The sequence below is a fragment of the Thunnus maccoyii genome, chromosome 15, assembly GCF_910596095.1.
Source record: "Thunnus maccoyii chromosome 15, fThuMac1.1, whole genome shotgun sequence".
NCBI classification, from domain to species: domain Eukaryota; kingdom Metazoa; phylum Chordata; class Actinopteri; order Scombriformes; family Scombridae; genus Thunnus; species Thunnus maccoyii.
In genome coordinates this window covers 5,056,512-5,083,614 of record NC_056547.1, presented here as the reverse complement: position 1 = coordinate 5,083,614, position 27,103 = coordinate 5,056,512, and the positions used below count along the sequence as shown (strand labels likewise).

General features: G+C 39.8%; 1 protein-coding gene across 1 annotated transcript in view; it reads left to right on the top strand.

Moving 5' to 3' along the window:
- cacng7a (calcium channel, voltage-dependent, gamma subunit 7a) overlaps positions 1-25,377 on the top strand; it is a 43,380-nt gene extending 18,003 nt beyond the window's left edge. The window contains exons 3-6 of the mRNA XM_042436119.1: positions 1,429-1,515; positions 6,174-6,314; positions 20,578-20,723; positions 24,849-25,377. Coding sequence (XP_042292053.1) covers positions 1,429-1,515; positions 6,174-6,314; positions 20,578-20,723; positions 24,849-25,370 — 896 coding nt within the window. The 3' untranslated portion in view covers positions 25,371-25,377. The remainder of the gene's footprint in view (positions 1-1,428; positions 1,516-6,173; positions 6,315-20,577; positions 20,724-24,848) is intronic.
- Positions 25,378-27,103: the final 1,726 nt, after the last annotated feature.

Below are 27,103 nucleotides of genomic sequence, written 5' to 3'. Positions count from 1 at the left end.
TAGTAACATCACCGCCAGTTTTGACAAACATGAAGAACAACTTAGTTCCAAATTTTGAGGCGAACGTATATAAAATGTTTCCTGAAGTGCCAGAGCTTCAACCTCTAAATGTCCACAGCAGCTCTCGTTTTGAGCAGTTTATCAGAAGTTAATATGAGACTTCATAAAGTGGATCTCTTCCACATTTACAGTCTTTTTAGTAAAAAAAAAAAAAATGATAGCGAGTGTTTTCCTGTTCAGCTTCAGTGGAAGGGTCATAAGAAAAAGAGAGAATTTGGCTCTAAAAGACAGTAACTTTGAAAGATATTGACTTGATTTAACAAATTTGGACGACTGAAGCTTCATCACTTACATTATAAGTGCATTATGAAGGGATCTTCTAATGGTCAGTATGAAGAGCAGAAATGATTATGGCAAGAAAAACCTCATTTCAGTCTTCATTTGGGCTCCTGACTATTAAAATTGTGAACCCGTCATTTAACATCAGATCTAATATCACTATAACATAATATAATAGTTTCTATTATCTTTAAAGATCACGACACTGCAGCAGAAACAAAGTGTTTGTTCATATACACGTTAGAAAACACACACACACACACACACACAGCGAGGGTGGACACTGCAGATACAAGTAACTGTCCTTATTGCAGTAGCTGTCTCTGTGTTTTGGGTCATGATGGTGTTGCTCTGGGGAGGCGGCCATGTTTGTGTTTCCCTGTTGTCTGACGCCTGGTACAAAAGGTCAGAGGAGTAAAATGCTGGTGGCATTTGGAACGACCGTGTGTGTGTGTGTGTGTGAAATAGAGAGAGAGAAAGGGAGAGAAATCATGTTTGTCTGTACACGTATGCATCATTCTGCTGACATATTTTTGTGTATATAGAGATGTCTGTTTTGTGTGTGTGTGTGTGTGTGTGTGTGTGTGTGTGTCCTCTCGCTCTCCGCCTACAGTTTGAGGTTAATTGTTGTTTTTGTATTCAGCTCCTCTCTCTCTCTCTCTCTCTCTCTCTCTCAGCTCAGACCTTGTTTTCTCCCGAACCTTTCCGACCTCCATCTGTCTCTGCCTCTAATTCACTTTTTCCTCCCACTTCCATCCTCTACCTCCCTGTTTCTCTTTTTCATCATCTCTTTTGGGGCCTTTTTATCCTTTCTCACCTCTCTTCCCATCTGTCCTTTTTTTTTTTTTTTTTAAATCTCATTGTCTCCGCCGTCGCTTACTCTCCGTCTCTCTGTTTGCCCCTTCTCCGTGTTTTTTAACCTCTGTCTTTTTTTGGCTTGTTTGTTTATTCCTGTTTTATTTACATATGCGAGTATGTCCATATGGTGTCTGTGACCCAAAATAACTCCCACTCAGCCACCTACACATCACCTTTCCTCTTTGACAGGTTTTCTCTCTCTCTCTCTCTCTCTCTCTCTCTCTCTCCCAGGACCTGAGAAGGGCAGATGTGTGGCGTCAGAGTATTTCACCGAGCCGGAGATAGAAATTACAACAGAAAATACAGCAAACATACTCAGTAAGTCCAAAGTCAGAGAGTGTGTACAAACTTTTGACTGGTACTGTATATACTGTATATACATAGTATATAGTCTGTCTTAAACAACAGTCAGGAGCCCAAATGGACACTGAATCATGTTTTTCTTGCTGTAATCGTTCCTCCTGTTCATACTGAGCATTAGAAGATCCTTCATAATGATGGGGGACAAAATCCACAGTCATCCTTCTGTGCAAAAATATATTTAAAAGTTTAATATGAAGTCTATTAAGTCTAATATGAAGCTTCAACCGTCCTAATGAGACGAATCCAGTAGATTTATTTCAATATTACAGTCTTTTTAGTGCCAAAGTTCCTCTTTTTGTTACTATACTTCCACCTGCAGCTCAGCAGGGAAACACAAAGAGGGAATTTGATGCTAAAAAGACTGTAAATGTGTCAGATATCCACTTGATATGACTAACTCAGACTGATGAAGCCTCATATAAGCTTCACATCAACTTTTGCAAATGCATTTTTGCACAAAATTTGTCTCCATCACTTACACTGAAAGCACATTTGAAGGATCTTTTAACAGCCAGTATGAACAGGAGGAATAATTACAGCAATGAAAACCTCTTTCGCTGTTTATATGGACACGTGACTGCTGTTTGAAAAATTGTGAACCTGTTCTTTAACGTAAATTGTCCACTTTTCAAAATTATGTCAAAAATATATCCTTCAACTATCAAAATACAGGTAAATGTTTCAATATCAAGACATTGCTGTTTCCTGGGTGGATCAGTTTTTGACTGATCTGTCCTTTTCTTCAGTGTTAGGATGTAAAGCATATAGAGCTCCCTTGTTTGTAGACTTAAGACATTTTACAGTTTGGGTTCTGTGCCTCTCTGAATACAACCACATGTTTTAATACATTTTTTTTTTTATTATATGAATGTTTCATATATTGTTTCTTTAACCCTTCCAGTTGAGTTATTGATGTCTAAAGTGAAAAGCTTTATAAACTTAAAGAAAACATACAATGACCAAAAAAATATATTTTGACAAAGCTGCAAAATCTGTTTTGATTTTCACTCATAGTCACTTTAAAGGAGACATATTATGTCAGTATATATAATTATATACTGATGTCGGATGTTTGTATTAAACATGGTCAAAGTTCCAAAATTTGAGGTGACAAATGCTCCCTGAAAGTCAAAAGTCAGAGCTTCACTCTGCTCTGAACGCTCCGTTTGCAAAGTCACCTCTACTTCCTCCTCGTGATGATGTCAGATTGTTCGCTCATAACCACAGACGGCCGTCTGTTCTGTAGTCTTTGTTGCTCAGGTTGTTCCACGGGTTGTTCAAGTCGTCCACTCTCATATTTCAGATCGGATTTCGGCTCGAACATGTATGGATGTATTTGAGAAATTGACTTTTTGAGGAAAGAAAATAAACTATTGTTTATTTACAGAACAGGGAGGGGAAGCTTAAAGAGACAGGAGCTAAAACAGCCTGTTTCAGACAGAAGCTGAACTGAGGGGCTGCATAAAGGGCCAGTATAAGATAAATAATGAGTTTTTAACTGTAAACCATGCAAAAATATTCCAGTAGAGCCCCAGAATAAAAACTATAGACCTGGAAATGCGCATGATATGTCCCCTTTAATGGCAAACATGAGAGAGAGACTGAACCAGGATCAGGTGATGCTTCATCAATCCACCATCTCCATCAGCCAACAAATATCCTACTTTGTTTTTTTCCAATGTCTACTCAAGGAAAATATATAACCTGCATAGAAAGTCAATCGTTATCATAGAAACCATTATATTCTGTTGTGCTAGTTGCTGCATTTTCATTATTTAAGATGTTTTATATTTAAAAAAAGGTAGCAACACAATTCTGTTTGATTTAAGCTTCTTGTCACTGCCAAAAGGCTACTGCTACCAACGCTGGCTAAAGAATTTATGAAGAACCTTATTTATTATTTTAAGAACCCCGTGTATAGTGAACATTTTTTTTGTCAAACAGTAAATGAATGTCGAGAGCTCGCTGAAGTTCCCCGTGGAGATATTTTGTCTCTGGGCTGTTTTAATGATTTAAGATGTTGACACTGTGAACTGCCTTCAAAGTGCTCTCCCCTCCGCAGTTTGTTCTGTCTCTTTGAAGTAAAGCACACACTGTTGTCGGAGAAGACATTTTGGTCCGTTTAATGCTAGATAAATGTCCTCAGGTAGACACACAAGTCATAACACTGTAGTGGCAACGGTGAGGCAGGGTGCTGAATAAATCATACCCCGCCTTGCAAAACATAACCCAGACTGAGTTCCAGCAGACCACTGCTTGTAAACATGCAGTGGAAATTTACACTATACCTGCGCATTTCTGAACACATTTTGAAAAAAACCCAATCCTGTCATCAGAGGACGTTTATCCTCATGTTAATCTAACTGTGGATATGCTGCTAATATCAATTCATACTTTTACTTGATGTGCAAAATAATTCATGGTTTCAGATTTGGCAACAAAACAAAGATGTTTTTTTTCTGTATCTCCAAATTCTTGTCCTAGTAAATTAAAAAATGCAATTAATTTTGCAAAACAGACTAAGAACTAGGGATGTGCCTGAATACAAATACATTATGCGGCAAAGCACAAATAGTGGGTTTTATTCCAATATTTGTCTCATACAAATATTTTAAAAATTATTTGTTTTGGGGAAGTCCCAAAGGATTCTCCATAACCCGTTGTTCCTCTTCTCCTTTCCACAAAGTTAGGTTGTAAAAAAATAGGCAATAAATGAAAAGTGCAAAGCAAGAATCACCTTTGACGTTCTTCTACATGTTACACGGTATGCTGTCTCTGTGTTATGGGTGTATAAATAGGTAGAGGTCTGTCTGCAATGAGTCGATGAGTAAAGCTTTAGCTCAGTAGTCAGCGCAGTCGTCTATGATCTGGGAGACTCCAGTTTGAGACCTAGTCTGGGGACCTCCTTCGTAAGGTAGTTTATTCATGAACACTTATTGTAACACTTAAATTTTCTAAAATTAAAAGCGTAATAAAAACAAAAGCAAGATTTTTAAGCCTCTTTCCACTTTTATTCGAATGCAAATACAAATAATTTTGCTACCTCAACAAATACAGATACAAATACAAACACTGGGCTCTCTGCACATCCCTACTAAGAACATAAGTCAAGGATGTGTTAGCATTCTCATGCAAACAGCTAAAAGAAGCTAAAGAAATACTGTTTATCATAGTGCATTATGGATTCTCATGACATTCATATATAAAGCTATACTGTTTAAGCTCCCAAACTACCTCACATCTCTTCTCACATGCAAATTGTGTAACTATAGTGGTCTAAACAATCCAAGATGTCCGTTATGTAACCCACTAATCTTAATCAGAACTAGTTCCAGGTTCTCTGTACCTTTTTAAATGGAATAAACTGCAAACTGTCCTCAAACTAGATTCTTTAATCTTCTCTTCTCACAAACTCATGCAGACTGTTTTAACATGTGGAGAAATCCAAAGCGTAACAGACCTGCTGTGCCTAATTAAAGTCGCCGAGCTGTGATTGGACATTCTCTGATCTGATCTGGGTTTGGCAAATATTCAAATGGAACCAAAACCAAACAAGGTTTTGATCAAGGAAAGTATTTGTGTATTAAGCAGCAAAATTGTAAGAGAAAAATTAAAACTTCTTGGGTTTAGCAAACAATAAGGGGATGAAGTGTTTTGATCACTGATGAAGATAAATCATTTTATATCCAGCGACATTATAAAAATAAAGCACTGACCACAAACCCAAAATAATAAATCAGAGTAACATATGTTCTGAACAGAAGACTTATCGAACAGAGGCAAATATTCATAGCCTGCCACATCAAACTTATGTCTGTGCCTTAAACAATTTGAACACTGTCGGAATAACCCGCGACAGAAGTTGATATCATTTTGAATTATGATTCACAAGTTTTTTGGTTGCTGAATTTTATACTTAATGTAACAAATTTGACTCTTTAAAGTGGGAAATGTTATGGAATTTTCCATCTTTAGGGGTTACAGGTTGGAGTGACATTGGGTCCAGACGACGTCTTGAGGTCACGCTGTAATTCTTAATCTCTCCTTGAGACATCAGCTGTCTGTGACGTTTTGGTGAAACTCTCTGATAAAGAGTATATCAGCACTGCCATGGTAGGCCAAGGCCAGAGAGGACCCTTCTAGACAACAAAGATAGGTGGAATGTGTAGCCAAATAGAAACTAGTGAACCAATTAGACTGATTTTTCATATCGTAGGCCGATCTGCTCGGGTTAAATACCAACACTCAGAACGGGAAGAGACAGCATCCGAGTTACACCAACTTGGATGTTCGCTGTTTACAGTTCTCCTTGATCAAGTAACTTCAATAAACATCCTCAGCAATAAGACATCAAAGGCTCGTGTATGCTTCTCTCCACTGAAGTGTTGACCATAGCTCAGAAAAATCCACAACGGAAAAGTCTTGATATAAAATGAATTATTAAAACACATATGCGAGAATGAATAGCTTAATCAGATTTTGTCAACAGTCTACAATTTACAGCGTTCTTTTGAGCAACTGAAATTTCATTAATAAACATGTTATCCATATCTCTACATGATCTCGCTCGTATTCCTGTCTAACCTTTTCCCGCCGTCTTCTCTGTCCTCCAGAAATGGTGCGAACAGCCACCCCCTTCCCTATGATTTCCCTGCTCTTCGTCTTCACCGCCTTCGTTATCAGCAACATCGGACACATCCGGCCGCAGCGCACCATCCTCGCCTTCGTCTCTGGAATATTCTTCATACTGTCAGGTAAAGTGCACATGCAACAACCAGACCCACTAAAACAAGGACACCATCTGAGCCTGATGGTCCAAGAAAAGCTTGAATGTGCTCAGTTTAAAGTCAACAAATCCTCAACACCTGCACAGTAAGACTTGTTAATGAGATGCAATTCTACTCAGTTCATGCAGACCTTGTTGTGGTGCTCGGAAACAAGGTTTGCAAACAATCAAAACTCACAGAGCACTAATTTTATACTCTTGTGGAACAACTACAGACTCCGGGCTTTTCTTGTCACGGTTTGTTTCCATATTTTCCAATTATTCTGCTGTGTCTTGTCATTGCAAAAGCAGCCTGGGAGACAAACCTCAGCACGCAGCTGTCACAGAATGTGGACAGAGGGTCTGTGCAGAATAAACACATTTTCTAGCGATACAAAAATGCAACTCGTCGTGTGTAACTGTGCCAAAAGTAAAATCAAATGAGCTCCATCCAACTAATGGGTAAGATGAACATCCTCTGAGGAATATTTTCCTGGCTTTTCAGCTGGACATCCTCCAGCTGCTCTCAAAGGTTTACGATCGAGTGATTAAACCCGACCGTGAACTCTCCTCGGCTGCTCTCGGGTCAGTCTTGTCTTGCCTCACTTTAAAATTGCAGGCTTTACAGGCTGGCACACTGACGGTAAGGGTTTTAAAGCTCGGCCCACTACTACAGATAAAAAAAGGCTTTAAGAATGGCGTCATATGAAAGATTTAAGAATGACTGAGGTTACAGTTTCTGCTATTACATTTTTTTCCTTCCTGTCATCAAAGTGTGTCAAAGTGCTTTTTTTGTTGTCTGTTGTCCCTGAAGAACAGCTTATATCCGTACAAGTACAAGTAGATAACATCACAGTCTCACATTGTGTTACAACAATAAATACTGAGTGTACAAAGATTTATAAGACCAGACTGGGAGTCACAAACTTAAAATAATATAGTCAGAGGTGGATCAGTCAATACAAAATGAGGAACTGTTGGTGGTTAAGACATTGTCCTGTCAGTATCTAAAGATTTATGAGAAAGCTGATTGGTGATTTGCAGTTTTTTTTTAGACTTCTAGGTTACATTACAACCAAACACTAAAATTACATCTGTGCTTTTTTTTTTTTGCCCAACCATCCACCCCAACTTCATCCCTTTGACTTCTGTGCAATATAATTTCACAGTTCCCGGATTAGAAAAAGCACAGCCAGTGAACGTAATCCAGGCAGCATTACGTTTCCTCCAAAGCACATGTGGTAAATTAAATTATTAGTATTATAGTGAGACATATTTTTAGACAGAGTTTGTTTTACATGAGAAAAGAACACTCGCTGGGTCAAAATCCTTTGATAAGTAAAGATTTGTCTGAGTTATAAATGTTCTCTTTTGCCTGAACAACCATCTCTATGGAGCCTTTGGCACAGTTCATAAGGACTGTAAAAACAGCCAAAAAGACTGAGGTACGGTATAAATCCGTGAAAGTGTCAACCTCCTCCCTCACCTGCCAGCTTAAATAAGATATTAAAAAGCGGCAGAGCAAAAGAAGAGAAGCGAGCTTGTTAAAGGTCAACGCTGTTCAAGGTTAATGATAAAGAGACAGCTCAGTGTGGAAGACTCACTGTGGCTCTTCTTTCCTTTTCTTAGCTGACAGCTTGTCAGACTTTACCTTGTTCCTGCTGCTGGCCGAACGGTGAATGGGATTTAATTCTAAATAATTGCTCTCTAGGAGGCTTCGGGGCAGTGGTGATTTGATGTTTTTTGCTGCAGGCTTTTTGTGAAAAGTTTCAACTTTTAAACAGTCTGGAAAGCGACTTTGTTGTAGTTTGACATTTCAATCAGAAAGTTATCAATGTGGAGGTTCATTTTCTTCTGGACGACACTGTAGGGCACTGCGCCATTTTTGTGGGGCATTAAGATTAAATTTGGCTATAAAAAATAATTAATTATTATCAGAAATAATTAAGTAATAGGATTTAATTTACATTATTCTTGTACCACATTAAATAGACCAGCAGATGCATTCAAAAGCATTTATTAAAAGGAAAAGGAAAAACACACAATATGCAATCTAGCTAAATGTGCCTACATACAGGTGCTTGTGTGGGTGTAGGAAAACAGACAAAAATAAAATGGTTGACTCAAAATGGCGAAAGGGACTGCTTGGTGGTAAACAAAAGAAAACTACAAAGATGGTGGAACAAAGACGGTCGTTGGGACCGCATGGTGTGTGTGAGAGCGAGACAAAAAGACACAATGGTGAAACTAAGACCATGTGCTGGTTGAGGCCACATGTATGTTTAAGACAGAGTGTGTGTGAGGTAATGGTGCCCGGTTAGGGAAGAAGATAGTTTGAATGTAAGTCTGATGTGAATGAAACTCACTACAATCAGTGGGATCTAGTTCAGAAACTGTGAACAGACATTACAACAATAGAGCTCAATGAATAACATTAAACCAAGTCAATATATGTACATTTACAGCCCTGGGTTTAGCCGTGCTATGCTCTCTGCTCTGAGCCGTTAACATTACCAAATCCATGGAGGAAGAGAGATGCTTTGGCTTGCTGCTCTCTTGAGGCCAGTGAGCTGCAGGCTTGCACATCATACAGGCCAGAGTTGCTGCTGGCTGCTGTGTTGCTGATGAGATCGGTTGTGCTGGCTGGTCGGCTTCTTTGTTCTCAGCTCGGCGATAACTCTGCTTTGTGGCTCCTGTTGCTTGTGAAATCAGCTGGCAGACTTTGAGTCGTGGCCACTGGCGCTAAAATAAACTTGGATGAGGCCGGTCCTCACTCAAGAAAGAGCTCAGTGTGGTCTGCTTTAGTGAGCAGGCCACATTGGGGTCAGAGAGCTGCAGGCTGCAACCGAGTTCATTCATGGACAAAGGCCCTACAACAAATTTTTGGTCAGAGCCAGAAATCCTCCATTATCTCACTGCAGTTAGCAGACTGGACACCAACCTTCAGTGCAGTTAAATTCTATTCCAGCAAGTAGCTGAAAGCTTCACGTGCAGAGCGGAAAGTAACTGAATGAAATGTTTGATCACACTTATTCTTTTATAGATCCACGTGACAGTCTATTAAAAAAGACTCTCTCTTAAAGTGGAAACAGACAAGTTTCAACTTCCCCCCCCAGCTTTTCTAAGTGGTATTATTGTTTACGCCGCTGTCGCAAAGACATCCAGATCACTTTCCGTTTTCCTCAGAGCCTAGCTCTGTGAGGAAATTATCAACACCAATTTAGAGATAAGAGAGAAGAAAGAAGATGTTCACTGGAGAGATAAATTGAAACTGTCACAATTTTATATTGAATTTTGGAACAGGCAAAAAGTATTGTAATGATGTGCATTGCATAGTGAGTTTGAGTAACGTTATTGCTTCACACAAACAAATAACTACAGCAGAGGTTGGGGTCAAGGTGGAGGGGGGAGTAATGTTAGAAGAAAACAGGAAAAAAAGCCTGAGTTTGCTCATTCATTTATATTCATATATAATGGAGACGTGAAAGCAGAGAAAAACAAACAGGGTTGGTAGCATATTTATGAATGAATAAGTAGATCATATGATTCATATCTGTTTATATAATTTTCATATTAACAAGTAGATCAGTTTGACAGCCAGCCTGACTGGATACTGATCCAGTATTCTATGGCTGTAGGGCTGGTAGCTTAGCTAAATGATTTCTGGAGGGCTTTCTTCCCGTTAGCTTCCTATAGCTACTGGGGAAAACAAACGTGCTATCCTCTTCCTCTTTTGGTTGTGCAATGGTTGACACACTTCCTTTCCTGTAAATCTTCATTTTCCAGGGAGAGCGTACCTGGTGGCAGACAGAATTGCGTAATGAAAGAAAGGCTTATAGGAAACCAATCTAAACGCAGATGGTATCATCATTCTATAGCCATTACACTGTGCAATCAACATTTACTTCATTATGATAAATTAAAGCAAAAAAAGTTGTCTGTTTCCACTATAATGTATTACATTCATCCAAACTACACAATATGTCTATAAGTGTGTAGACACCCTTAACCTCCATCCCATCCGACACCTTTTGGTGAACTGTAACTCCAACTGCGAGCCAGGTCTTATCACCCAACATCAGTGTTGGACCTCACTAATGCTCTTGTGGCGGAACAAATCCCTGCAGCTTGGTTCCAACATCTGGTGAAAAGCCTGAAACCAGAAGAGTGAAGACTTATACAGAAGCAGCCGATAAATGCCCAACATTTTGGAATGAGATGAAATGACCAAGTGTTGATATAATTGTTAGGTGTATAACTGAAAAGGGGATTTCAGGTCCCAACGTATTTGATAAGAAGGAACTTGCACCTACAGTTTAGAGTACAGTTTACTACAGAAGTATTAGAAGTACTCTGTGGAGTTTTTGACCACTAGTCATGCAATATATTAATGTTTTTGTTAGTGGGTTCCCATTTTGTTTGTATCTTGTGAACAAAATGGTTTCCACTGATCAACAGTCGGTGGCAGTAACGTGCCAAGAAACATAGCAATGAACCAGCAAAAAGGTAGAATAAGACTGATAACTATAAACATTTTTATAAACAGTGCAGGTATTCAACAAAAGCTGTTTTTGCCAATATTTTAAGATTTGTTAAGCCTCAAAGATACATGCAGAGAAACCTAAAATTAGGCATCAAAACCTGTAGACAAATGGTCTAAAATAGTTAGGGACAAACAACAATATGCTGTATAGGCCATGTAGTGCATTACAATGAAAAAATCAACATTTTCACAGGAAACACACTCTCAAGATCTCAAACATCCCCAGATGGCAACAGTTTAACATCATTCTCATGTTTTGCTATTGTCCTAATAAGTGTATTCTGACAAAATTTAGCCAAATTTTGGCAAAAAGCAGTTACAGTTTATAAGAAGCTTTGCTGCAGCGGTGCTTTGTGCTCTGATACAATCACTGTCAGAATTTGTCCAACACAGTCCCCCATCGATCTGTTTACTGTAAGCCTGGACACAAGCCCAACTTATACTATGTAATGTGATTTGTAGTCTTTTCACGTTTGGAAGGAATTATAAATTTCTTGATGTTTGACCAGCAAAACATGTCAAAACTCTGTCGAATATGCAAGCTATGTATGAAGTCATGTGACTTTGTTTACAGGCCCTGGTGAGCTTCAGTGAAGTGAAATAGACAAGACATCTTTCCCTCACAAAACATAAAAGAAAAACTTTACACCTGTAATCCATGTCCCTGTTTCAAGGAGGATTAACATTTAACAGAAGTCCTCTCTGTCACATCACTGGAAGGCCAAAGCTGTTACATCTTCCACTAAGCGTTGTTTCTCGTTTGGATCAGAGTCCTGTTGGGAAAGAGAGTCACTGCAGCCAACAGGGTGACATCACCTCCTCATATCGCTGCAGGACAGCTGGGTGATGTTTCCAGTTGGTTACCTCAAGAACAGGGTCGAGCGTTAAGCTGATGAAGTAGTTTGTTGGGATTTTTGGGACCTCGCTACTCTCTCTCTCTCTGAGCAGACAGAATGACATCACCTTCCTGTTTCATCTCCCTTTTTTTTTGCATGAGGGAGCTTTACCTCACATATGCCAGCTTAGCATGGTGGACCGCTGACTGGACAGTCGTGACAACCACAGTACCATTATGGGAATGTCACCGAGCCAAGGTGGAAGAAACACACACACACACACACACACACACACACACTGAACTCTCGAACTCAAAGACATGCATATACCAAACTATATATAAATCACATCAACACACGTGCAGATAAGTGCTCAAGAAGAAAAAATTCACACACTAGAATCAGCATTAAAACATTAAACATGGATAGAATATATATTATTATATGTATGTTTCACTTTATATATTTTGTTTTATACTTTTATATACAAATAATATTACATTTAATATTTTAATATTGTAATATTACCCTTGAAAATAAATTTCTGGTGTAATATCACATCTTAAAGGGGACATATCATGCTTTTTGTGATTTTCTGTATAATGTCAGATGTCTATGTTAAAGATGGTCAAAGGTCCAAAACTTGAGGTGAATGAATAAAGAGCCAGTTTAAGATAAATAACTGTAAATCATGCAAAGATATTCCATTAGCACCCGAGAATATGAATATAGACCTGGGAATATGCATGATACGTCCCCTTTAAACTGAATTTCACATGTGATAAATTCACATATAGACATGCAAGACATGCCCCATGCAAAATATCATCTTAGGTTGTGAAAATGTGCATTTTACATGTGCTTTTCTATAAGGGTAACAGGGAAACAAAAGTTACTTTGTCAACATCTAACAAAGAAGTGAGAACGTTATTCTCGCATATAGAGAGAACATTAAGTGAAAAAACAGAACTGAAGCGACAGTCATTGATTTTTTTCATATGTCACAAGTCTCTCACTTATATATAAGAAATCTAACAACCTGTAATTGTTAGGTACTTTCTGCCGAGAATAAAAACCCATTGCCTGTCAGACACTGTCAGAGATTTCTGTCTGGTGTTTGATAGCACAAACAAAGAATGACTCGCAAAAAAATCAATGGCTGCCATTCTCACCTCTGAAGCTACAAAATGACAAGTTATATTCTATACTTGCGTTGTTTTCTTGCTGTTTACCGCAAAAGAGAGTATTTTCAAAGACAGTCCTGCAATTATGTGCACAGCAGGGGAGTCAGAAAAAAAAAAAGACAGAAATCAGTGCTGTTTTAAAATGATGTCACACGGTTTTGCAGCAAAAACAGACTAGTCAGCCTCAGTCAGCATGTGTGTATTTTTGTCATGAAAACTGCCCATCAGTCGCAGAGTGCCCGAGGTTACAACATGGTGGCTGTGGACCAGCTGTTTCCTCCCTTCTCCCCTCTCCTGTCTGTCTTTCCTCCAGTAATTTCTCTTCTCTCGTTCTCTCTCTCTTTTTCTCCTTCTCTTGTGATTTTCCCCTCTCCCTCTGTGGATGTGTGAATACACATTCATACCAATATGGCACACACACACACACACACAGTACGTCCAGGAGGCTGTTGCTGGAGATGAGCATCCAGCCACAATACTGCCATCTGATGGCCAAAAGAAGGACTCACAGCTTTCTGTCTTCTCTCTCTTTTTCACACATGTAGACTCACTTATTAATCTTCTCTTTGTTTCTGTGTTCCTCTTTTTCACTGTTCAAATTGTCTGTCATGTTATCTCTGCTGTCATCTTATAGAAAAGAAAAAAGACTGATAGTAAAGAGAAAAAAGACTGTAGGTGGTGAGTTTTAATCTATCCCATTCATTGTTGTTTTTTTTTAATTTTAAGATGCTTCCTATACTGAGTTTTTTCAGAGATCACATGTTAATTGAACATGACATGACAGATGTTTTCCTCTAAATATTCTGTTGATGCAGTTTTACTTTCTGCAGGTGGCGCTCTTTTCTTTATCTGTTCAGCCATCAGTCTCTTTATCACTTTTCATACTGACTGTTTTTTTCTTTTTTCAACCTTTAACTGCACTGGTGTCAAAGCATTGAAAACTACTTTGATGACTAACTAACTAACTAACTGATGTCTGGGCACAAAATGGTTAACAGTAGTGTTTAAATGTACAAAGGCTGGGAGTTGTCCCACTTCTTCTGTTATTCCAGACAGGCCAAAATCTTCAAAGGTGTCGCCTGCTGTGAACTAAAGGATTTAAAAATTTTCGTGAAATGTGAAAGATTTTTTCTCAAACTTCTAACGGCTGAATCACTACTGTGTTATATCAAAACTTTTAAGGGGTAAAGAGCAGTAAAATAGAAATGTTCCTACATGAAAAAAATCATTGATTATTTCTGTAACTGCAGCCTGTGAATGCCTCAGTGTTTTATCTGTCTTCGATCTGGTTTCCCCAAGACGTCTTAACAGAGGACATGTTTGTTTCTTCAGTCAACAAATCTGCTGCCTGCCTCTGTAAAGACTATGTCTCCTCCTGTGATTAGTCCCATTTTACACAGCTGCAACACCAAACAATCTCAGCATTGAACAGGTATTTCTGATAAGGACCAGATGGTGGTCGGCTAATCTGTTTTCAGATAAAGGTTCCCTGTTTGTTATAACAGCAATCGCTGTCTTTTAAGTTGCTCTCCCATGTATGGCTGCAGACAGATCATGGAGCGTTTGTCCACGTGTGTGATAACATGATACGATAACATCTCATGTCTTAAAATTTTGCTGTATGTCAATTAGTTTGGGCTCATGTTTATCAAGCAGTACATTTTTTGGGAACATGCGCCAATTAACAGAACAAAAATGTCATTTTGATACCATTCCCTCTTTGTCCAGTTGGTTCAGCCTTGACAACGTTATATTTTGAAGAGACTGTTTTCCCAAGAAAAACAACAGTCAGTCATTTGAGAAAATAGGGAAGTAGTATGAGTGTCCATAAGAAAGGTAGGAGCAGTTAACTACAGATAGTCAACATTGGTTTCCTTGTAAACATGACTTTATATGATTATCACTGCAATCACGACAACAAAGATCCCCTAGCATTAAAGAAGTTCTAATTTATCATAGTACCGGATCATAAACCTCCGTTGAGGTAAAAGGGGTGAAGTTAAAGACCTGGACATTGCCAGAGGGCCTGTCATTAATTGGAGATATCCTAGGGGAATTTTCAGAATTATACAAGATACCAAAGGAAATAAAATGGTTGTTAAAATTATTTAACATTTCTGTCTTGTCAGTTACCCTGAGGCTATCAATGAGTATACATGGTGGAAGATTAATTGAGTTATAGCTAGCAGACAGTGATTCAATGGTTTTCCACTTTTGATTTTTTAGGCTTTTTGTAGTTATGGATAAGTAAAATTCTGCTTTTACTTTTCGGAAGATAGAGGTAAATTTATTTCTCCATTGTCTAAAATGAAGCCAGTGAGCCTCAATTCCTGACGTACGTGCCCTGGCCCAACCTGAGTGTTCACGAAGTACTTCTGATAGTTCGGTTGTAAACCACGGATTATCATGCCCCTTAATTCTAAATTTGTGGAGGGGGTCCTGTTTGTTTACAATATCAACAAAGCTTTCATGGAAATAATTCCAGGCCAGCTCAGCGTCTTCAAAAATAAGCAGTTCTATTCCAGTCAAAATGATATAGGTCATGCAAAAAAGCCTACTCAACAAAATGTGGCTTACTTTTAGGGATCCTCATATCTCGCAGGACTGCTATGACACTATGATCACTCACATCATTTGGGAAAACGTCTGGTGCAACAAATGGCAAGGCATATTTGATAAAACTAAGTCAATGAGTGTCAATTTTTATTAACATTTAGGATAGGGCCTTTTAGGGGAATTAATCACATTGTGCTTTCAATGCGTCAGACACAGGTTTTAGCCAGTACCAGTTCAAATCATCAACCAACACTATTTCATTGTATTTCCATTGTGACAATAGCTTCACAAGAGTGGGCAATTAATTACTGAAGGCATATGGGGGCCTATAACATCCCTCCAACATAATATGGTGAATTGTAATTCTACATCAAGAGCTAACAACTCAAGTTCTTTACTTACTGACTCTGTAAGCACTAATTTACCACTATAATTGCACTTGATATAAATAGCCACTCCACTGCCTTTTCTTTGACGATAAGCTCAATAAACATTGTAGCCATTAATGCAAATATCCATATCATGCACAAATTTTGTAAGCAAGGTTTCAGATAAGACAACAATATCAGAATTTGTTGAGTTTATTCAGGTCTTTATTATGTCCAATTTAGAGAGTAAACTCATTACACTGATATGAATGTCCAAGTCTAAATCTAGAGTCTAGAAATCTAATCTGCAAGTGTAAAGCATTGTGCAGAGATGGATTAGTCCCTGAGAGCAATAGCAATAATATAACTAAAAGTTTATGCTTTGGTGCTACAGCCTTTTTATGTCAGTCACCAGACTGGGGGAGAATGTGTCAACAGTAGGGAAGGTTGCAGAAATAGAAAAATGTTCTCTCAAAACAAGGAGACAGTAGGGATGAAGTAACTCCTCAGCTATAAGAAACCATTTGGATATGTCCACAGTCACCATAACCCTCAGCTGAGATGAAGTTGTAAAAGTAATTCTGCAATAATCACTGTGGGGGAAAGTTAAATTGTCATAGTTAGCTGTGCACCCTCCCCAATACAGTACATCTGGAGATAGCGTTGCGGGGGCGTTGCCAGACCCATGGGGGCTCCCAGTAGTACTGCACAAAGATATAAAACACAATGATTCAATGATTAGTGAAAACTAAGAAACAAAGTGTCAGCGTGGGCAGAAAGCCAGCAGTTCATAAGTTCAAGTCAGTGGATATGAGCTCCAGATCAAGTTTTCCATGGCTCATGCCAGCCTTGAGGTTGAAACGTAGCAAATCTTCAAGTTCAGGTCAGCAGATCTAAAATCCAGGGCAGGTTTTCAGTGTCTCAACACAAGCCTTGAGGTTTAGATACGTCATGATGTAAACAGGAGAACTTGGTCATCAGCGATTAAGTGCTTTAACAGGAAAAAAAAAAAACAGGCTCAGCAGACTCAAAACGACCTGGTAGCAATTCTCTGATATCAAGCAGAGCAGCAGATCCACCATCAATCCACTAGGGAAGAAAGGCTCAAAGGCTCAAAGCAAGCCAATAGCAATCCATCGAGGTCTAGCAATACAGGAGATCTACCGGCTGGGTTTATCAGGTAGAGACAGGCCCAACAGACTCAGACAAGCCAGCATCAATCCCCCACTGTCTCACAGAGCAGGAGATTCACCGTGAATGAAGAGTCAGTCACTGAAGTTAAAAATTCAGGTAGAATCCAATTTCCACTTGAAACATAAAAGGGCAATCACAACACGATACAGCTGTTGGTTCAACGGCAATAACACACACAGAGAGACTATAACAGAGAGCCTTGCTCACTGCCAGAGACGTGCTGCCATCTTGGATTGATTACAATTGTTGATGACAACCTTTATTGGTTGTTGAGGTTAACTGTATCTCTACCATGTCCACCATGGTAGACATGTGTCTAATATGTCCAAGAAAACACAAACAGTCCAAACTGACCAATTGCAGTTCTTGTGGTTTCCAAGCTATAACTCCATCACCCCAACATGTAGCTACATTTTTAAGGAGGAGCACATCAGCCCTACCTCTGCGACACCTTGATGCAGAAGTTTAAAGGGAAACTTTGCCAATTTTCAACCAACATTGTATCATTACAATGTGGGTAGTATATGCAAATGAACAATGTTAAACTCCTCTCCATGTTGCCTGCATCCAGAGCGCCAGGTGACGTAAGACGCGTCATTGGACAGACTTTGGAGACTTGCCTTAGACTACGAACTACGTTTCCGAATTTTCTGTAGTGTTCCCTTCAAGTGTGGGTAAGGTTAGGGTGTGGCTCTCCCAAATCACTCCTGTCTACCATATTACGCTAGCAATAGAGACAAACAGACACTAAAATATCATAGTACTAAATACTTTTAAATATTTGTACATTTGGAAGAAAACTAGTTTCATGATACAAGGCAAAATATCACACTGACACAACAGAGTCTAAAAGAGGAAATGACCACAGGAGCTGTAACAGCTGCAGCGGAGAGAGAGGTGGGGTGAGGATCATCAGGGAGACTGGAAACAGACAGAAAACTCTGCGCTGCAGCAAACTTTGCAGTGCTTTGGTAAACCTGACTTTGTTTTCTAACAGAATATTATATTTCCAATTGTGAATACAGGACGATAGCGACTGTGTCCCCTGTAATTTGCGGCTGCATCCAGCAGCACTCAGTCAGCTTGCAATGATCCACATGACGTTAACTGACACCAGAGCACCGCTTGTGTTATGATCCTTGCACATCTGTACAATATATCCAGACTCGATGAGGAAAAACGTTTTGTAAATGAAAATAAGCCTCATTAAAGAGATGTATTGCTGCTGCTCATTAACTTTGTCTTTGGTTCTCTGCTGGCAGTGAACACACCGTCAGTCAGTCTGATTGGACGGGACGTGAGCAATGCGTTCTGCTTGTCTACAGCCTTTTTCTCAGTTTTCTCTAGTCATAGGGCACCAATTTCAGAAATGATTGCACATTTCAACTACATAAGTGACCCAGTTTTAAGAAATCATCATATTCACAGCAATGAATCTTCCCTTTAAATCCAGCTTAACTCATTTTGAGATGAAACTCCATGTAGGCCAGTGTTTTTATTTATTTTATTCACAGTTAGCATAGTTTTGAAGGTTAAATTGACAGTATCAGATATCTTTTCAGAGAATATGAACTCTAAGATGTTTTCTTTAAAGGGAAGCAGAGTTTTCATCTTTGCTGTGTTTAGTGTTTCAGAGTTTCACTGCTGGAGGATTTTGGAGGTCAGCTGCAGCAGTTAGTCTGTCGACAGGGGAGGAAGCACTGACACACTCCTAATGAGGGCTCTGTGTGTGTGTGTGTGTGTGTGTGTGTGTGTGAGTGTGTGTGTGTGTGTGTGTGTGTGCGCAAGAGAGTCTGTGAGGATTCATATAGTGTATCTGCATTCAAGTATACGTGTTTATTGTGTGTTTGTGTCCTTGTTTATCTCTTTACCACAGCACAGTCTGTTGTTGGGGTTTTCTCAACCTATTTACAGTACAACGAGGACACGTTATCATTAGCTATTCCAGCTACAGAGCACACACACACACACAAATACAACGAGTCTAAAGGCCCATTTGAATGAGATTAGTGTTACAGGGTAACAAGGGTAATGCAACATTGGTCCTGCTCCTCCTGGTTTTATAGTTATTCGTAGCTTGTAGGTTTGTGAAACATTTGTGAGGAATGAGACTAACAAAAAGAAAAGAAAGTCCTTTATTGGTTGACCTCGTCATCTGTCATCTCCAGTAGTCTAAACTGCCTTTATCATGAAACCCAATTATGATGCACTATATACTAAAGATCACATAAACCACCAATGTTCCACTCCTTTCTTCCCCAAGCTGTGTGTTAGTTTTTGCCCCCCAAAATAGTGAGTTGTAGCCTCAAAAGAGTTGTCAGTTTGAAGTGTAACAACAGCCCACAGTGAATTTTGATCAAAGCTTGTGTAGGAATTCCTCTAGAGCTCCACAACATTGACAAGCAGGAGGTCTAGTTATTAGCTAACATTCAAATCAGCTGTGTGAACAACAAGCCAGCCATATTCACAAAACATCCGACAGCTAAAAGTAGCTCCTAACTGGCAGAGTCAGAAAAAAACTCCTAAAATAAGGGCATGTCAGTCCTAACTCCCAAGTTTTTGGTCTAGCTACTAAGTGTGAGAGAAGTGGAGGATTTCCAAGTCCACCGGCTTCCAAGATCTGCTCACAATCAGCCGGTAATGAGCCTTGTTCTGTCAGTGTTTCAAAAAAATACAACAATAACAAACTTTTAAAAGCATATTAAGATGGTGGCTGTGTTAAAAAAGGATGAAACAATCCAATAACACTGGAGATGATGGTTTGCACAGCTCTTAACTGACCGTTCAACTGTCAATCAATCACCGTCGACACAGTGATTAAGTTAATTCATGAAACATGATGTCATCCATAGCAGCAGGGTCAACCTCGTGCCTTCTCTTTATAATAGCTTAGAAATTCTCCCAGTTCCTCAGTAAAAGTTGCACTCAGTAGCTTTGAAAATAGATCTTGAAAGGAAATTCTTAGTTAGAAACTTTTGGTGCCATTTACTCCCAGCAGTAAGATAGCAGCCTTTGGGAATACGGCACCAGGTCAGTCACTGCCTGTAGACCTGAAAGGTGGTTTGTGTTGGGAATGTTCCTTCACAAAGGTCTGCTTGAATAATGGTGGTTACAATGGTGACCATGTTTTATGACAAAAAAGTATTAAAACATCTGTACAAATGTCTCAAATCACTTCTGCATCATAATCTACTATTCATGTGTGTTCAATAGGCTACATAGACTCTTTCTGTTTCAGTCCCCACATATGACTCCATCAGAGACACTAATGTCTTCTCTTGAGCAGAGTTTCTCAAAATTAAGTTGTTTAAGGTGCATGCAGGTGAATAGCATTAGGCTTTGAGATGGTTTAGTGAATTGTTGTGATACCTGGTAACCAACAGACAGAAATACCAACAAGAATGCCAACATGTTCGTAAGGAACTGTCCGCTCTGGGGCGCACAGAAGGATCAGCACCATTAAGTCTACAGGAGGTGAATGTTAAATACTCAAAAGTTCATAGAGCTGAGTTAAGACCTTCTACTGTAATTGTGTGGTATATCATCTGAAACTCTGTGTGTGTGTCTACAGGTCTCAGTCTGGTGGTGGGTCTGGTCTTGTATATCTCCAGCATCAATGATGAGGTGATGAACCGACCCAGAGAGCCCGAGCAGTTCTTCCACTACCGCTACGGCTGGTCCTTCGCCTTCGCTGCTTCCTCCTTCCTACTCAAAGAGGTGATCAGCAAGCAACACACACATGCACACACACCCACACACACACACACACACACACATACGTAAATAGATTGTTAATTGTGCATGAACGCTTAAATTTACTGGAAACACACAAACACTTAAGAATGTAGAAATGCACAAACAGGGAGACGCATGCAAGCATACAAAACATCCAATTAATCTCAAACTGAATGTGCATGTAGACACACACACACACACACACACACACGCACACGCACAGATTGTAAATGTGCTCACGTAAACACACTGAGAGGTTGCCAGTGACACTAATACGTACTGATGCTTAACATTTACTGACGCTACCTAACTGACACAAGACTTAATGTGCACAGACACACACACACACACACACACACACACACACACACACACACACACAGATTTGTTTGGAAACTGGCTCGGATGTCGACAAACCACCATTTAGTTAAACACACTCATGCACAACCGCACCCGTAAACACACACACACACACACACACACACACAGTTAAAATAATAATAATAATAATTTATTTATAGAGCATTTTTTAAACAGTAAGCAGAAAGTGCTTTCCAAGGTGAGGAAACTCAAAAACATAAGCAACATTAGGGATAAATTGCAAGAGGTAAATAATGAAATATTTGCATATAAATACACACATTCATACACATACACTACATGTACACATACATGCATGCATACAAACATAAATGCATAGATGTATATACATATACTTACACACACACACACATATAAAAGATAAAAACTCTCAAAGATAGAAAACAAAACAGCTCATGAGCCTCAGTGGGAGCCGCTACCGCAAAGGCTCGATCGCCTTTTTTAACTGGGACTCTTGAATAGTTAGAAGACCTGAGGGGCCTGTTCGGACAGTAAGGTGTAAGGAGCTCAGTTATATATGCTCCAGCGCCGGATCATTCAGAGCCTTGTATGTGATTAAAAGTACTTTAAATGGATTTTAAAGGAGACTGGAAGCAGTGCAGCGAAGCCAACGAGATCGGTGTGATGTGTGAGAATCGCTTTGTTTTGGTCAGTCGTCTCGGAGTTTCTCTATATAGCTCAAGCAAGTAAACAAGGCATCACAGTAATAGAGCCAGGAGGATATAAAAGCATGTATAATTTTATGTGTTGCTGAAGGACAGAACTGATCTAATTTTGGAAATATTCCTCAGTCGATAAAAACACGACTTGTCTGCTTTCTTTACGTGTTGTTCCAGGCTCGAGTTACTATCCACAGATTTTTTTGTAGCTGACTTTATGTTGGGAGTGGCTGTATTTGTTTGGAGACAAAAAAAACACAGTAAAGCAGCTAAAACCGCACACACACACACACACACACACACACACACACACACACACACACACACACACACACACACACACACACACACACACACACACACACACACATTTAAAAAAGTGCCTGCGTAGGAGCTCGTCATCTCGCCTGCATCAATATTCATAAATGTTAATAGCTTGAATACTTGAGGGCAGCAGCTCTGTCGCAGCACAGCTTCATATGCATCAGAATATTCCTCGCTGGGGGCCTCTGCTACTCCTCCTCCTCCTCCTCCTCCTCCTCCTTCATCCTCCTCTCCTCTCTTTTTCTCCATCTTTTCCTCCTCATGTCCACTCTCTCTGTGTCCTCTACTTTTATCTTGTCTCTTCTTTCTTCTCCTATCTTCAGTTATTTAATCCTCTGTCCTCCCCTTTTCCTCTCTTTTCTTCTTCTCTTATCTCCTCTCCTTCTCATCTTGTCTTCTGTCCTTTCATCTTCCTCTCCCATCTGTCCTCCTTCCATCTTCTCCCATTTTCCTCCTCTCCTTTCACTTCTGTTTCTCACTCAAATCTCCTCTTTCTCGTCCTCTACATTTATCTTTTCCTCCTTTTTTCCTCTTCCCTCCTCGCCTTCCTTATCTTCTCTCCCTCTTACTTGTCTCCTCCTTCTCTTTATTCTCTTCATTTCTGTCCTTTTATCTTTCTTTCTTTAATTCCATGTCCCCCATTCTTCTTCTCTATGTTCTCCTTACTTCTAATCTTTCTTCTTTTCTTATATTCTCCCTTTCTTTTCTCATATTTCCCCTTTAATGTCCATCCTTTTCCTTTCCTTATCTCCTTCCCTCTCTTCTCTCTTCTTCTTTGTTTGTAAAGAAATCTTTTCTACGCCTCTTATTTTTTTCTTTTTCTGTAATCCTCTATTCTCTCTTTGCTCTTTTTCCTCCTTATCTCCTCTATTCCTTCTGTCCCTCTTTCATCCCATCGCCTCCTCTCCTCTGCTCTCCTCCCCTCTCTTCTTTTCCTTTCTTCTCCACATCCACATTACTTCCTTCTCATCTCTCCTCTTCTTGGCCTCAATCAAGTCTCTATTTTTTTTTGTCCTTTACTTTATCCTCTCGTCAGTTATCCATCTTTCTTTTATCCTCTGTTCTCCTGTCCCTTATCTTTTCTTCTTCTCTTATCCCCTCATATTCTCCTTTTCTTTCCTCCCTTGTCTTCTCTTATCTCCTTTTTTCTGCTTTCTTAACTGCTCTTTTTCAAACTTGCAGTTGGAGCTGCAAAACACGGGATTTTTCACAAACACATGCTTAAAAACACACAGTTTCTCTCACCTCCACACACACAGCGACATGTTCATCAGCATTCTCAAGTGTCGGGTCGGTTGTAGCGATGGCGTTTTGCGGATGAATAGTAAATAAGCTGTGAATGCTCAGCGGATGCCCGTGTGAAAATATGAATATATTTTTTGATAATGGCTCATTCCACAGAGAAGCGCCAAGCCTTTTTGTCAACTCTCTGCAAAAATTATCATGAATTTATTTAATTTCATCCCCCATCTGATGGCGGTGCGTCAAGGGAATAAGATGGTGCTGACTCTGGTGTTTCACAAGAGCTGTTTCCATCAGGGAATTTGCTGAAAACTCAGTTCATGTCGGTAACACAGATGTTGAATGTTATGGATGGTGTCCTCTCCTCTCTGTGTTTTGATTTATCTTTTTTGATAAAGACATTCTCAGGTCTGTTTGATATATTCATTTTATCTATCATAACTTTCTATCAACGGCCATAACCAGAGCTGTTCAGAAAATGTCCAATTATGCACAAAAGTGTAGTGGCTGTCATAAGAACCTGACATAAAATAACACAGCATAACATAATAAAAAAGGCTTGCAAAATATGAAGTGCCTGCAGGAGAGAGAACACAGTACATATCCATTCAATTCATGAAAACATCATAAAATCAGTAATAAAAACTAGAAAGCACTCAGAAGGCCTCCTCCAGGGCTTCACAAGCCTCTAAACATATTTTTAATAGATAAATGATTAGTAATGTTTATTTATTTAAATGTTTAATGTATCTAGTTTTGCTGATGTGATGATTCACTCCAGTTATCGCCATAGTTCCTGAGAAAGTGTTCAAAAAACGCCTTATTTCCTAAAGTTAAAGAGCAGATTGTACCGTGTACAGTAAAGTCAGGACACTGTTGGGTTTGTTTACTGGCACAACAGGCTAAAATCCATTTAGCCGTGCCAGCGTGTTGCTTATTACGTAGGAGCAAGGGGTGAGGAATCGACTGGAAATTAAATAGAGTGCAGGTGGCATCGAGCAGAAGGTATGACGTTGAATCTCTTTCAGCTGCAGGAAATACTGTGGTAAACTACAATATCATCTTTTCACAGCTTTAATTATTGGTGAAGACAGTACAGTACCTTCTCCATGTCTGATTCAGACATGTTAAATGTGTTTGTTAGTCTGTATCTAACGGTGCTGTTGGTACGTGTGATATTGTGTTTATTTGCCACACTTGGGGTGGAAACCAAGACTAACTAGCACCAAACTTTCAAGATGTGAAGGCAGGGAAACATTTCTTTTCAGCCTGGTATTAAAGTACTTCATTTTCTTTTTCTTCTTTATTAAAAAACTGCACAAAACATAAACTTGCTGATGGGGAAAACTAGAGAAATTTAATTTAAGTATGCAATAAAGACATTGGGTTCATCAATTCAGGCTATTTTCCGAGCAGATGTTGTTGAACACATTGCACAAAAGGTAGAAAAGACATTGCAGTAATCTCTGTATGTTTGTGTATCACTCCGTCTCCGTCCCAGGGTGCAGGAGTGATGTCCGTCTACCTCTTCATGAAGCGTTACGCTGAGGAGGAGCTGTACAGGCCCCACCCCACCCTCTACCGCCCTCGCATGTCTGACTGCAGTGACTACAGCGGCCAGTTCCTCCATCCAGACTCCTGGCCTCCACCGCAGCGGGGACGCAGCCCCTCCGACGTCTCCTCTGACATTTCGATCCAGCTCAACCAAACTCCGCCGCCGCAGCCTCCTCCCAAGGGGGGAAGCAGCTCCCAGCCGACGCCCTCCTCCTCCGGGCCGTCTTCGGCGGCCAGCTACCAGCTCCAGCCGGCCTCCTCCTCCTCTACCTCCTCCTCCTATCCCCATCCCCTCCATCCAGCCGCCACCTCTACCCTACCAAGGATGTCCCACGCCCACGCTCACCCTCAGCCCCACCCCCATCCGAGCGGGCCACCACCCCAGTCCCTGCCCATGGCGGCGCCGCCCTCGGCCGTACCTCCACCCCGCTACCACACGCACATGCGAATGAGCGCCTCGCCATGCTAGGCTACATACGCAGGGATGGGAGGGGAAAACACAACTGGTGGGGGGCGGTGGGGGGACGGGGATTAGATTGGCTCTGTTACAGCTGTTACACACCACAAGACAAAACACACACACACACAAACACAAATCCTGTACCCTCAAAGTGTGTGGGAGGAGGGATGAAGCAGAGTGGATGAAGGAGGGAGGTTTACGGAGATCAAAAAGAGGGAAGAGGAGGAAGGAAAAAAAAAAGGGGAGGAGGGGAGGAGAGGCAGGTGGGCGGAGAGATGACTCACCACCGATGCCGAGCCCAAGAAGACGAAGACAGACACTTAACAAAACTTTTAACACGCTGGGAGGGAACATGGGAGGGGAGGAGTGAGGGGGGGTTTGTCGATGATAAGTAGCATCAAGACGTTTGTGGGGTTTCTGACGGGTACATTCATCATCAGGGCCGTGATACACAGGCAACAGTGTGAAGCAGCACAGGAAACAGGAAGCTGAATCATTTCCAAAGTACTGTCCATTCAAAGAAAGAATAAAAGAGTTAAACAGACAATATATATGACTATAAATGTATTATCATTTCATCAAACAAGGACTTAAGCTTCCTGCTTTTCTTTGAAGAGCACTTGATTTAAAAAAAAAAAAAAAAAAAAATCATCTATCATTTTTTTCATTTGATGGACATGGTTGGGAAGATTATTTTATTTCTTTATTTATTTCTAAATAAATGTTTGAAAACCATTTTTAACCTTAAAAAAAAATGAATTTTAAATCAAAAGCGGACTGCTGTTACTGTGGCATTTGTTAAAGAGCTACTAATGTTTTATTTTTGTTAAAACCATCGGACGGTCATAGCTTCAACTCAGTGACACATTACACAGTAAATACACGACAATTAATAAAGATACAAAAGTATTTTTAAACAACATGTATACCTTAATGTGAAGATTTATTCAAGATGCAAAAATGATGTGATATAGAAAGAAAATATTATGTATATTTCTGCCCGTACTGTTGATAGTCGGGCTTTGATTACATTAATTTTGTATTTTGCATGATGTGTAAAATGACTGAATCACAGAGTCACGATTTTAAATTATAACACGGCAAATAGGTTTATGTTCATCTATCATTATGAGTCAGAAAAACCACCGAAGGCCCCTATACACTGTGTGATCTCGCAGGGTCATTGAATGTCACACAATGTGAAAGATGAGTCTAATAAACTCTTGGTTGTGTCAGAAATGTTTGTATGCATAAAGTGGCGCTTATAATGCCGCATCAGCCATGTCAGCATATTCTGAGTGGTTTCTTTGGTTTGTAGACTCAAACCCAGAACCGCACAGTGTATAGAGGCCTTAAGATGGCAGCAGACAGACAATATATTAAAGCCAGTATGTCTCTAGAACAAATACAGGTATGATATGGGTTCAGTTCTCTGTCCCAGTCTGTAAAAGTTATGTTTCACTAAAAGTTATATAACAGCACACCTATCTTTTTTTTCAGAATCACATTATGTATCTTACGGCAGTGTATTGGTGGTTCCTGTCGACCCCCCACCACCACCACCACCACCACCCTGCACAAGATAAGCAGTTTAAGGAACGGATGATAGTTCACCATGTCTCACCCCAAGCATGAATAAAATACATAATCAAACTATATGCACCTCTAATTTTCACATTTTCTAGCCGGTTTAGGCTGCAATATCATCTCTTTAATAACCGAGTGTATCCAATTTATCATGT